Raw genomic sequence first — 13,834 nt, 5'->3', positions numbered from 1 at the left:
CAGGTGAAAGGAATACAAAAGTGGAGAAATAGGTGAAGTGGTATGTAGACTGGTAGCAAAGGACATTTCAGGCAATCAAAAACAGCATGTGCAAAAGCCATATTGCAGGAAAGAACATGTGCTGTTCAGAGAACTGAAAGTCATTAAGGTGGAGAACTGAGCAAGGCTGGGAAGGTCATGATGTAGGCCTATAGAAGCTCAAAAAATCAACTGCATAAAAACCTTGTAGATCACAGCAAAGGTCCCAGTCTTGTTTCTGAGAACAACGAAAAATTCATGAAAGTTTTAATTAGAGGTTCACATGAGTAGATTTGTATTTTCAAAAGAGATCATTCTGGCTGCAAATTGGTATTTATGTCTAAAATTGAATTTCAAACTCATTTCTCCTATTGCTTGCTTGATAGATTGTTGCAAGAATTTGTTTTTTGTTCTCATCTTCGCACTTATTCAGTATATGTGTCTCTCTAGCATCTTATTCTCTATTAATGCATTCCCACTACTTCCTTTTGCATCAGGATTAAATAACATATTTACAAGTTTTACTTTAAAATTAGAAAATCTTATTTACTGTGCTCATATTTTGAATTCCTTCCACATTCAAGACATTTATAATATGGTGAAATTATTTTAATTTTCTATTTTATATGTTCTTTTTTCAAACCACACTTTTTCTCCTTAAAAATAGGGACTTGTATACAGGCTTTAGAACATGAATGATTTCTATAAATAAATTATTTTTAGCATTTTGTTCTTCTTACTATTAATAGCTGATTTCTGAAGTTCATAAATTTTCTTTCGCAAGCATTATTACAGAGAAATAATCAGAAAAAGAAAGACATTAAAACATTTATTAATAGCATGCAAGTAATCAAGACAGTATAATCAGTAGATATATAAAACTGGCACTGATTTAAACTCTAACCTCTTGGTAATATTTTGAAACAAAAGGACACACTTTGTGCGACCTTTTATGTAAATATTGTTTGTATTCAACATTTTTAAGTATGTTTCACCTTTTACACAATGTGTTTGAGAAAAAAAAGTTCAATGGTAACAGTTAGGTTAAAATGCAATCAATATTTCCAATATTAATAAACTCAGACTCCAAATTCAATGAAATATTAATATATCATTTTACTTTCTTAAATGTTCTTAAAACTAATTAGTTAAGAGTGATATATTTTGCAGGAGTTTTTACATTATAGGAATTGTGCTTTTTACAAAAATTTTCAGAATGAATAACTTCATAGCTGGATTCTCACTTTTTTAGGAACACCTAAGTAGTATGTTCAAAATATGTCAATTTTCTTTTTCCTAGAAGGCTTAGCAATCTTCTCTACCTAGTACAGGCTGGAAGCCAGGGATCAAAAGCAACATACTTTTTCCACTGTGGTGCATGTGATGTGTCCAAAAACTGGGAACATATTAGCAATCACATTTAATTATGGTCAGGTTACCATTTTTTTTGTAAAAAATCCACAGATTATGCTGTGATGTGTGGCTGGAAGGCAACAATAACAAAAATCTATCTATGCACTTGGTTTGTTTATTTGGAACCCTTTTATGTATTAAATAATCATATTTCCAAATGCATATTAAAGATTATTTATCAGGTAAAAGTCCTCAAACAGCCATTAGGCCTGGAATTGAGAGGAGATCAGTGACAAAAGGAAAGGGGATTAGTTTGAAGCATACATCACAGGCTATGGACAGAGCCAGACATGGGATCACCAGCCTCCAATAATTGCTTGAATGGACTACACACTGAGAAACAAAGGCATAAACTCTAGAAAATAGCATATAAATGGGCAGTAAGACACCCAAAATAAATATGCCTACTCACACTCGGGTCGAGACATGCCTTGATAATAGAATTAAAAAAGCCAAAAACTGAAAAGAAAAAAGAAAAGAAAGACGGAAGAAAGGAAAGGGAGTGAAAATAGGATAGGAGTTATTGCCTGCAATTTGTGGAAATAAGTTTACTCATTTGTTTGAACTTAATTGTTTTGAAGTAAAAAATATAGATTTCTAAACCTAAGGGGAAATGCTCACTCAGTTAAATTATTAGTTGGTATGTTATGTGACTTCAGGGGAAACAACTTCGTAGAACAAAACTTTGTTTTCAATCAAACATTCCTTTTGTTGATAAAATGTATGAGCCATTTAATTTTTTTGTCTTCACACAATTTCATGAACACATGTTATAAAATCTCTATTTATAGTATTCACATTTAAAGTGATTGGCAGCATAGAAGGGATTAATATATACTATGTTAATAACAGATTTCTAATCATTGCAATTGTTCTTTATTTGTCCCTTTTTCGTTGCCTTTTCTGATTTTATTTTTAACATTTTATTTCAGAATAGTTTTAATGTTACAAAGTGAAAATTGTGATAGAATAATACAGAGTTTTCATATAGCCCTCATGCCACTTCCTCTTTATTAATGTCTTATATTAGTGTATTTGTTAAAGTAATGAACCACACCCAGGTTCCTGTATTTTTTTTTAATCCAAATTCCTTCTATCCTTCCCACCCTTCTCAACATTCTGTGTTCAGATTTTTTTTTTTTTTATTTAATTTTAGCTCTCATACATGAGGGAAAACATGCTGTACTTGTCTTTCTGTGTCTGGCTTATTTCACTGAACAAGATGTCTGCAGTTCCATCCATTTTAGTGCAACTTAGGCGATTTCATTCTTTTTCTGGATGAATAATATTACATTGTATATACACACCAAATTTTCTTTATTAAGTAATCTGAAGATAGACACCTCAATTGTGAGTAGTACTGTGATAATCATAGTAGAACAGGTGTCTCTTTGACAGTGATTTCATGTGGGTTTGTTAGATCACATGGCAGTTCTATCTGTCAGTATTGTAAATACTTCATACTGTTTTCCTCAGTGGCTTCATTAGTTGACATTCCCACTTACAGAGTATGAGTTCTTGCTCCACATTCTCATTTGTATTTGTTACTGTCTGTCTTTTTGATAGTACCATTATGAGAGGGATGAGGTGAGACCTCCATTGTTGTGGTCCATTGTATTAACTAAAGGGGCTTTTTTATGTGCCCTGGTATAGAATGTAGGAATGTCTGTCAATATAGTAAGAACATAAAAACAAGCTAGTCAAGATCTTGGACTGCAACCTACTTTCAAAATCCATTTGAAGGTTTCAAGATGTTATCTCCAGTTTCTGAGCAAGCATAGTTATTATATATAATTTATTTTGTAAGTACGGTTTAGCAACTTTTAAAATAATTTCTCATTTTGTATAAACTTGAAAATATTTTAAAATATGTTATTTAAAATCTCAAATTCAAATTTCATTCAGCATATCTTTATAATACAAATTATTAAATTCTTGGTGTGAAACTTTCAAGTATGTATGGTCAGATAAGTAAAATAATCTTTACACTTGGTCTGGAAATTATTGACTTACAATTGGCCTATGGTAATTCCTGTTGATGCCAAAAGTTTCATTAATGACAGAAAATTAATATTGGCAAAACAATTGACGTTTTCCCTTCTAATAGTGGGAAAGAGATACTGATCTGGAACGAAACTTAGCCCTTCAGGACAATATGCTCAAGCTCTCATAAATGATAATTTCATATATAAGTATCAAAAATAAACAGATGGGTATATGGCTTTGAAGTCTGGATGTCATTAACAGTTAGGGGAAGTGACCTACAGACTCTACAGCTAAGAAAGCAGTCACATTAAAGGATGCTTAGGAAGACCTTGGATTAGCTTAGAGTTGGATAATCAGACAATTGTGAAGGAATAGTTTTGATTCGGATATTTGCAGAGTTTATCAGAAAGGTTCTTTTTAGAGATTCTAAGATTTTTTCGCAGATCCACTTCCATCAATATTCTCTTATATCTCACATATCCTACATATGAGTTAGCCATTTCTACAGCTTTTTCACAAATCTTTGCCCTTGGATGCACTGTTCAGGAGAAGCCTATCGATGAGGTTGGTGGGGGGCAGTTCATTTTGAGGACAGTACTCGATAAAGCAGGGAGCAAATGCTTAGCAGAGCCCAGTCTTCCGAGTAGAAGAAATGACCAAGCCCATAGCCTCTGGAGTAGGAATGATCTTTTGATATCTGAGGCATGTTAGGGTGTCTAGCATGACTAGAGTGGTACAAGAAGGCAGAGAGAATGAGATGAAATGGAAGATGTGACTGTGTAGGGCACTATTAGTAAGGCATAGAATGTAAATCTGATGATGCATGAGAAAGGTTTAGAAGTTAAAATGTAGGTTAATGACTTATACTTTGATTTATGTTTTCCAAGCTAGAGGATTACTCCAGTAGATCACCTGTGATGTAATGGTAACTTATACATGATGGCCTTCACAAAAGGCTTGACAGGTGATTGAGTTTGGGATATACTGTCAAACAAACTTGATGATGGAGAATATTTGGAGTGTAGAGGGAAGGGAAGAATCAGGGTAGACACCAGGGATTTTAGTGGAAAAACTGCGTAACTGGTGATTCTGTTTATTGTGATGGAGAAACTTGGGCAGTGCAGATGGAGATATGAAGATAAGTTTTGTTGTGTACAAATTAAGCAGTGATGCCTGTTAGATAACCAAGAGAAGATGCTATGCAATTAGTTTGATATATAAATATGCATAGGACAAGATAAATATTTAGGTAATCATTAATACATGATGGAAATTTTTAAAAAAATTTATGGAAAAATGGAGTTAGAAGATAAATTTATTTTGGTGCAAAAAAATTGAAATCCATGCAGTTTTTCCATAAGGGATATTTTACATGAACTTTTTGAGTATTTCTTAATTGTGTTTTTTTCTCACATAGGAAAACATCTAAATAATCACTTAATTTTATTTCTCATATTTACATTAATTATAAAATACTTTCTCCTAAATTTTTTAATTTCCCTTCAAGGTACAGTATTCTTCCTTTGAAAAATGTCTATATTATCCCTTGGTCATTAGTCATAAATATCATTGCCCATGATTAGACCAACATGATTCTTAATTATATAACAGAGAGTGGTTTCTATTACTTTTCTATTTGAAAAAAATATGTTCTTTGCTGCTTTCTACATATGGACCCCAAAAACTAGAAACAAGACATGAGGAAAATTCATTACCCTTTCAGAGAAACTGTTACTATATCTGACAAGCAAATTTATTTTTCACTTAGCTTAGTGCTTCCTGGAAGAGACACACCATTTCAGGTCAAAGTTACATGTAATCCATATGTATTATTTGTCTGGCTCTATTAGGATTGGTGGAAGTAATCACTAACACAAAGTGGACTTAATCTCAAGTTTACGAATTTGTAGAAAAACTAAGTTACCAATGTGTAAAATAGTACAAAAACAATAAAATAATAGAAATAATATCCAAATATTATAATTGTTTAAAGAGATAGTTATGATGATGACTCTGTGATTTAGACAATAGAACCATATCCAGATATTTGCAGAGCCTAGAACAATAATGTGAAATCCATAACAGAGAATGACTTACCAAGTGGTTGGCCTGCAATGATCCTGGCATTTTCTCCAGCCACGGCAGCTCTTGCATGTCGCTCACTCATATACTGTACAAATGCATAACCTTTGTGGACGGAGCATCCAACTATTTTTCCATACTTTGAAAAAATGGCTTCAATGTCAACTTTCTTAACAATAGCTGTATTTAGATTGCCGATGAAAACACGAGAATTGATAGACTTGGGGTCATTCTTATTGGTGACATTGCTGGTCTGTGTTTTGCCAGTCATGATTGGCTCACCTTGTATTAATCCTTAAACAAAGAAAGACAGAAACAATCAAAGGGTAAATTATTAGATTGAATGGATATCACTGGCACTTCAAAGTTTTTCAGTATTATAATCAGGAAACATATGGCAAATCCCTAAATATTATTAATTATTTTTAAAAGAAAATTTGATGAAATAAAAATTAAATATTCCATTGCTAAATCACAGAAAAATACTAATTATCACTTAACATATGGTTATAGTAAATTCCTGATTTATGTATACAAAATTCTGCTTTGAATAATGTCTAAATATTTTTTATTGGTTTTGATTGTTAGGTCTCCTTACTTTTCTGAAGGTTTGTGGAGTAAGCTACCTTATTCTATCAATGAAAAAGAAATTCCAAAATGGCTAGTGTCTGATGAATATAGTAAGAATTTAGTAAAGTAACCGCCATTTACTGTTTGAATATGTGCGTTTTATTTATACATTTTCCAAAACAGGTAGATATATTGCCAATATCAACATCTGAACCATACTATTAGACCCTAACAATTCATTTCATTAAAGGCTGTGGAAGAAAAAAATTTATTAAAATCGTAAATTCAATTAGAAAACACCAGACAAGCATAATTTTAAAATAAGAGATTTAACAAAAAGTAATTCTGTGCATGCTATTTATTGGAACCAATAATATATATATATCAGCTTAAAGAAAAAAAGAACAGAATGTTTAGCCATGCTTATCAGTGATTAGCAAATTAGTAGACTGGGTAACTGCTGAAACTTTATTCTTAACTTCATTTTTTAATCCATCTAACTCAAGGCTCATATGCTGCCTAAGAACTGTTCATATTTTTAAAACCTGTTTTCTGAGCTCCGCAGAGTGTTTAATTGTGCTTAATTAAAGCCAATGAAACTTTTATTTCTAAGTGTTCCTGCATTTACAGATTGATTTTAAATCCTTAAAAATCCATTCACTCATGAAATGATATTTTTGAAACACCTGTTGTCATCGTCCATAATTCCTATTAGTTTAAATAAACCATCATGGTGAAACTAAAAGTTCAATGAGGTGACAAACATTAACATTCATGATCATTGCTGGATATTAACTGTCAGTGACTACCTATACTTTTATATGAAGATTCTAGTTAAAGTATCATAACTATCAAAATAGTAAGTACATACATTTGTTAAGATTTGTTTTTAAGCAATTTTCTTAAGAAATCATAAAAACTTGTGAATTAAATATGCTTGAAAATTTGTACACTGCATTTAAAGCAGCTGCTCCTAAAGAAAGATCAATTAAACAGCATTTTTTAAAATTTAACTTGTTCTTTATTACATCTGGGACTAAAAGCCTCCTGTCACAGTGGACCCTCAACATTATATATATATATTTAATTGCAATTTCATAGAGAAACATTAGTTATTTATAAACAAATTAAGAGTGAAACACCATTAGAAACAAAGATTATAATGCTGTTTTGTGTTAAGATTAAGTACATTTAAGTCACTGCATCAATAAAAAAACTTGTAACTGAGCTATTACATACCTCCAATCAATCAAAGCAAGAAAAATAAAGTTACATATATATACATATCTATGTGTGTGTACACACACCCACACAACAAACAGGAATGGGCTTCAAAAAGTTAATGAAAAAATGCATTACTTTCTTTTACATTTAAAAAAAATGCTTGTTTTCATTTAATTTGAAAGGGAGAGAAGAAGAGGTGGGGGGAGACAGAGAGAGAGAGAGAGAGAGAGAGCAAGCGAGAACTACCATTCCTGGTCCATTCCCCAAATGCCTGCAACAATCAAGGCTGGAACCCAATCCAGATCTTCACATGGGTGGCCGAGATCAAAGTAATTAAACTGCTATTTGCTGCCTTCTAGGGTGCACATTAGTAGGACATGGGATATGGGCATACAAGCAGTGTCTTCCACTTTGCCAAACATCCCCACATTATCTTTTAATTCTGTTTTCCCTTCAACTTTTCGAATCACTTTTGAATTTTGTATATATTTTAATTTTATATAGCTCATTTATATATCTCATATATATATATTTCAATAAATCCAGTATAATTTTTTTACTAGTGCAGAATAACATCAGTAATACTTAGTTATACCATAAAAACCATACCATTTACCTTTGTTCTCATGAATTATTTTCAAGGATAAACATATTTCCTTTTAAACATTTATTTTTCCCAGACATGGAAATAGTGGTTAAAATGGAATCATAAGAATTGTTCGATTAGGTCAGCTCCATGATTTTTAGAACAGTCTGCCTCTGATAGTGACCTTCAGTCAAATTTAACATGACAACATAGCTGTACTCCAAATTCTCATTGTAAATCTCAAGTTGGTGTGTTGGCCCTATCCTTTTACTCTACAAGGATAACTCTCATAACTGTAACACCAAAGTGTCAATTGTAAAATTCTGATTAATGACTCAAAATCAACTTAAAATTCGCGTGTCTAATCTCACTTTCAATGAGTGATTTCCAGTTTCTGTTGGTGTTTATAATAACTTTGCCGTAGTGTTGTATATTTCTTTTCAACATACTCTAATGACAAGCTTCAACTCACAGGGTAATACTCTAGTGAAGAGAAGCTTGTACTTCTCTCACATGAGTTCTGAGCTGAAGAAGATTGCCACATTCAGCCACGATGGGGTAATAACCGTTCTGACTCAAACAACTAGAAAATCAGGCAAATGGAGATGAAGAGACTGTTCTTTAGACTTGAAACCACAGGCAGTGCAGAACCATGACATCTGAGAGCAAAGAAATCCAGAACATACAGGGTAGCATGGCCCCAGTCTTCTGCCTGGAAAGCACATTTCAGATCACAGAGTAGTAGACAGGGCTTGAGGGAGTAGTTTAACCAGAAAGAGAACCTTACTGATGAGGAGAAGGAGCTCAGAGCTCTGTTGTAGAACCTGGAATCTGCGAGGCAGATCCCTAGAGAGAAGATACGTGTGCAGAAAGGAACTCCAGAAATTTGCTTAGGGATCCCTTGCATCTCTGCTGATTGCTAAGACATACATGTAAATGGTCACATGTCATGAGGTTGATTAAAACACTGTTGGAAAATCTCATACTGCATGCTCCAGGACCCACAAAAAACTGAATTTCATTCGATTTCCTATCACCAAAAGTATGAGTTTAAAATGACTCCCTGAAGCATTAAGTTTAGTTGTCAGAAGGTAAGACTATACTTCCATGGAAATGACCCCTGGCTTTAGATATACTCTGAGATCACCCATCAAAACTTGAAAACAAGTCTCAAGATAAGCAAAAATAATCCAAATTTCTATCACAGACAATGGTAACACTTCTCCAGAAACACTCCCAAAAAAATAGATCTCAGATCCTGAGCAACATGAAACATATCTTGTTCAGCACCCAAATACTCCTAAAGATCTTAAGAATTAGAAAAATGACTCATGACCAACAAAGAAGTGAAATATATATTTAAAAAAATTTCCAAAGATTTAGTGGATGGATATTACATAAATATAGATTTGTGAATTGAAGTTATAGAAATAGGATATATAACCAAATAGTATAAATCTAACATGCTAATAAAAGAAAAAAGCAGATCTTCAGTGAGCTGAGAGTATCGAATTGCTTAACATGCATATACCTGCAGTCTCAGAGGAGTTAACAGAAAACTACCAAAAAATAATCACCATATATCTTTCAAATTTGATAATCTCTCAGATCAAAGAATTTAAATGATTCCTAAGCAGAATAGATACATAGAAAAGTATGCCAGTCACTTCATAAACAAATTACAGCAAAGCAAGAGAAAAAACAGGTAGGTGTCAGACATTGGAAAAATGCCTATGGTATGACACAAACATGGGGAATAACAAAGAAATGCGATGACAATAACACAAAAGACAATGGAAAAGTGAATTTTCCAGTGAAAACAAACTGCCTCTTTGTTTTTAATATAGAAGTTTGGGTGGGACTAAAGTAAAGTATCCATGAAATCACTGCAAAATAACATAAACTATGTTCCCTAGACTTTTTTGTGATGATGGGAATATTTGATATGTGCACAAGCCAAAAAATATACAATAATTGTATGTATCTTTTGAACCCTTGAAATGTGTCTATTGTCATCAAGGAACTGAATTTTTATTTTATTTAAAATTAAGACCATATTTTAATAAATTTTTATATACAAAAAAGCTAACAGGACTCTGGGCTTCTATACATGCAGGATAAAAAATCAGAAATAACCTGGTTATTTATATTACCTTTGTAGTGGCTATGTTACAGATTCTGAAAACTTAGGAAAGATATGATCATGTTAAAAATATTTCAAAAGAAGCACAAAAAAAAAAAAAAAACCTCAAGTAGCTTCTGTAGAAAAAGTAATTTAAAAGATATAGATTTTTCTACTGGAAAAATCACACCGAGAATGTAAAGGCACTATAAATCTATAAAGAATTTCTTTAGAAAAATAAAGCCATTTTATTTGTATTTGAGGACAATTTCTACATTTTATTCTAATCAGGATACATTAATTACAAATGAAGGTAGATTATAAAATGTGTTTTAGAGAAATTATTCTTAGAGTTGATAAAATTAATAAACAGAAAATTCTACATTTCTATTGATTTGGTTGTCCTGAATTGCAAACCTAAATTTTAGTCTCTCACATACACATACAGAATAAAGAAGCAACAACATAAAGAACAATAAATGACAACTAATCAGGAGAGTCAGCCAAAAATATAAGCAGTAATGTTAATCCATACTATATTCAAGATCCCAGCAAATGATTAAAGGGGTTAAAAATGAATAGGAAAAATGGATTACATGTGAAAAGCTATCATCTGCTGAGGTCTAGAGTTATTACTCAAGTAAATAGTTTAATATAAAACATAAAAAATGCTACAACATATATAACTACATTTTTAATTTCTAAAGAAACCAAGGCATATTATGTTAAGAGATCAGAGACAATTTCTTAAAGTGGTTGATGTTTGAGCTAACTATTCAAGATTAATGTGTGAATTGACTGGGCATACAACCTCCAGCATATACCAGAGAATAGTTGTTTTCCAAATATTAATTCACCTACATGTATTTATTTTGTTAAAAGGGCTATTATATAATTGCTTATATTGGTAATTAAGGAAAGGGAAATTGGAGTAAAAAATTTACTTTTTTAAATGTATCTTCTTGGACAAAATAAAGCAAAAGAATGCCAAGAAAAGTCCGAGTTTATTCCTAAATATTCACAATTTAAAAAGACACAGCTTGTTTCTTCTAGACAAGTACCAATTGTTCAAGAGGACTTAAAATATATTAAAGGCTTTTAAATAAAACTGTTTTTTGAAAAAAAATTCTCTGATGTCCATTTTGTCCTGGAGAAATCACTCTACTTGGCAAACTCTCTACCATTCATAAAGATAAACATGAAAATTATGTTAAAATTTAATTCTTTTTTTTTTTTTTTTGACAGGCAGAGTGGACAGTGAGAGAGAGAGAGAGACAGACAGAAAGGTCTTCTTTTTGCCATTGGTTCACCCTCCAATGGCCGCCGTGGCCGGCGCACTGCGGCTGGCGCACCATGCTGATCTTTAGGCAGGAGCCAGGTGCTTCTCCTGGTCTCCCATGGGGTGCAGGGCCCAAGGACTTGGGCCATCCTCCACTGCACTCCCGGGCCATAGCAGAGAGCTGGCCTGGAAGAGGGGCGACCGGGACAGAATCTGGCACCCCGACCGGGACTAGAACCTGGTGTGCCGGCGCCGCAAGGTGGAGGATTAGCCTATTGAGCCACGGCGCCGGCCTTAAAATTTAATTCTTAACGTGCTGTGCATTGAGATTTAATGCTATAATGAGTACTCAAACAATATATTTCACTTTGTGTTTCTATGGGGGTACAAACTGTTGAAATCTTTACTTAATGTATACTAAACTGATCTTCTGTAAAAAAAAAAAAAAGAAAGAAAAAAAGAAATTATCAATTCCCAACTTGACTCTCACTGGGATTAAACATGACAATAGGTCTGATCTGATTTCATCATCATTTTAAAAAAATCATCTATTATTTTTCACTTTATGTTTCTGTGTGGGAGCAAACTGTTGAAATCCTTACTTAATGTATACTAAGCTGATCTTCTGTATATTAAGATAATCGAAAATGAATCTTGATGTGAAAGGAAGGGGACAGGGAGTGGGAAAGGGGAGGGTTGTGGGTGGGAGGGACGGTATGGGGGGGAAGCCATTGTAATCCATAAGTCGTACTTTGGAAATTTATATTCATTAAATAAAAGTTAAAAAAAAAATTTAATTCTTAAGCCTCAAACATTTTCTTGAAGTAAAGCATAATGTAGTTTTGCAAAAGTAAACATTTGGGGAAGGCTGGGTAGGAAAGGCTGAAGATATTCATAGCTAAAATTTTGATATATTTTTCATCATTCTTCCTAGTACTTAGGAAAAATATAAAAAGGAAAAAAGTCATAATCTATATAATTTTATGACTTATTATTTGAATACTCACTGTTATTTTTATAATAATCTTATCAAGTGTGTTATATATCCAATATTGTTAAATAATCTTATTGAATATAGCCTTCTTGATAGGCATTTAGTTTGTTTCCAATTTTCTTATGTAACAAAAATATCTAAGATGAGTACTGACAAATTTCATAAGCATAAATTCCTATTTCTGAAATTCCTGGGTGATACACACTTGAAAGTGTTAGTTAATCTTCTGTCAGTATCCAGAAAAATTGAATACATTTCTCTTTCACCAGCATGAAATATCTCTTTTAGCATGTGCAAACCAGCTCTTTCTCAGGTCTACACTCAAAAGTGTTTTCTGAGTCCTTAGGATTAGTGGGAGGAATGCATATACTATGAGATAAATAAGAGAGAAATATCCTGATTTATCTGGTGGACAACGTTAAAAGTTTAGCTAGACTGGCACTAACAATAGAAGCAGTATAATGCCCTGTATTCAAGGAAATATGAACTAGTGTTTGAAACTCCCCAGACATAACATCAGTCGAAGTCATTATTATTTAAAAGCGTAAGAAAAATTATTCCGAATTTCTTTGTTAAATGCATATTATTGTTAAGTTTGCAAATTATGATATATTAGTATTATAATGGTATGTGTTAGATATTGTTTTAAAATTCAATAATTATAAATGTAAAACACTGCATATAAATTTCTTGATCTTTTAGTTGTTTCTTGTTTTAGTATTTCAATTCAGATACTACACTTATGAAGGAGTCACAGCCAAAATGAAATTTGCTACTCACAAAGTTTTTGAAGACATTGATTATATTCACATCAAAATCTCCTTTTTACTCTCTTAAACCATGCTCCTTTCCCTAGGCAGAAAGCATAATGGTATTCATATCAACTAGAATATAATAACATGTAGTGTCTTATACAGACATTAATCTCATCACAGATTCCTCAACCTCATTACCTCATCTAACCCAAACTGTCTCCTAAAAGCCCCACATCCAGATGCCATCACATTGTGGAGTTAACGCTAAAACATATGGATTTGTTTTGCCTTTTTTTTTTTTTTTTTTTTCAGGAGGAGCAATTCTGTTCACATTACCAAGTGGAAGTATTCACTTCTCATTTAGGAGTTTTGAATGGATGGAACAAGCTTCCTCTGAGAATTAGAGACTTTGCTACTGGTGTTTTGGCTATTCTAACAGGTATCTTGTAGGACTTCTAAAAATTTATACAGCCACTATGACATTTTGACAAAGAAGAAAAATGAATTTATCAGCTTTAAATTGGGAAATTATACATAAATTTAAATTAAAAACAAAAAATTAAGACATTAAGCATATGGTGGTACAACTCTGAATTACTTGTTTCAAGAGATTATTCTAAAGTATTAGAGGTCTTCACAAAGTTCATAGAAAATATGTATTATAAAAAAAGTAAATAGTCTTATATTTTAATTCAATTTTTCCATGAAGCTTTTGAAGTATCCTTTCTAACTCTGTCAAAAAAAAAAAAAAAAAAAAGACAGTCTATTCAATAAATGGTGCTGGGAAAACTGGATGTCCACATGT

General features: G+C 32.3%; 1 protein-coding gene across 8 annotated transcripts in view; it reads right to left on the bottom strand.

The window, feature by feature from the left end:
- RALYL (RALY RNA binding protein like) overlaps positions 1-13,834 on the bottom strand; it is an 837,272-nt gene that overhangs the window by 452,148 nt on the left and 371,290 nt on the right. For all 8 annotated transcript variants that reach the window (XM_017341419.4, XM_089335473.1, XM_017341418.4 and 5 more), the window contains one exon: positions 5,515-5,793. In XM_017341419.4, coding sequence (XP_017196908.1) covers positions 5,515-5,770 — 256 coding nt within the window. In that variant the 5' untranslated portion in view covers positions 5,771-5,793. The remainder of the gene's footprint in view (positions 1-5,514; positions 5,794-13,834) is intronic.

Source organism: Oryctolagus cuniculus, chromosome 6 (assembly GCF_051225735.1).
Source record: "Oryctolagus cuniculus isolate XC-2025 breed Fujian yellow rabbit chromosome 6, ASM5122573v1, whole genome shotgun sequence".
NCBI lineage: Eukaryota > Metazoa > Chordata > Mammalia > Lagomorpha > Leporidae > Oryctolagus > Oryctolagus cuniculus.
The sequence above is the reverse complement of the archived record's forward strand: the minus strand, read 5'-3'. Positions and strand labels throughout refer to the sequence as shown.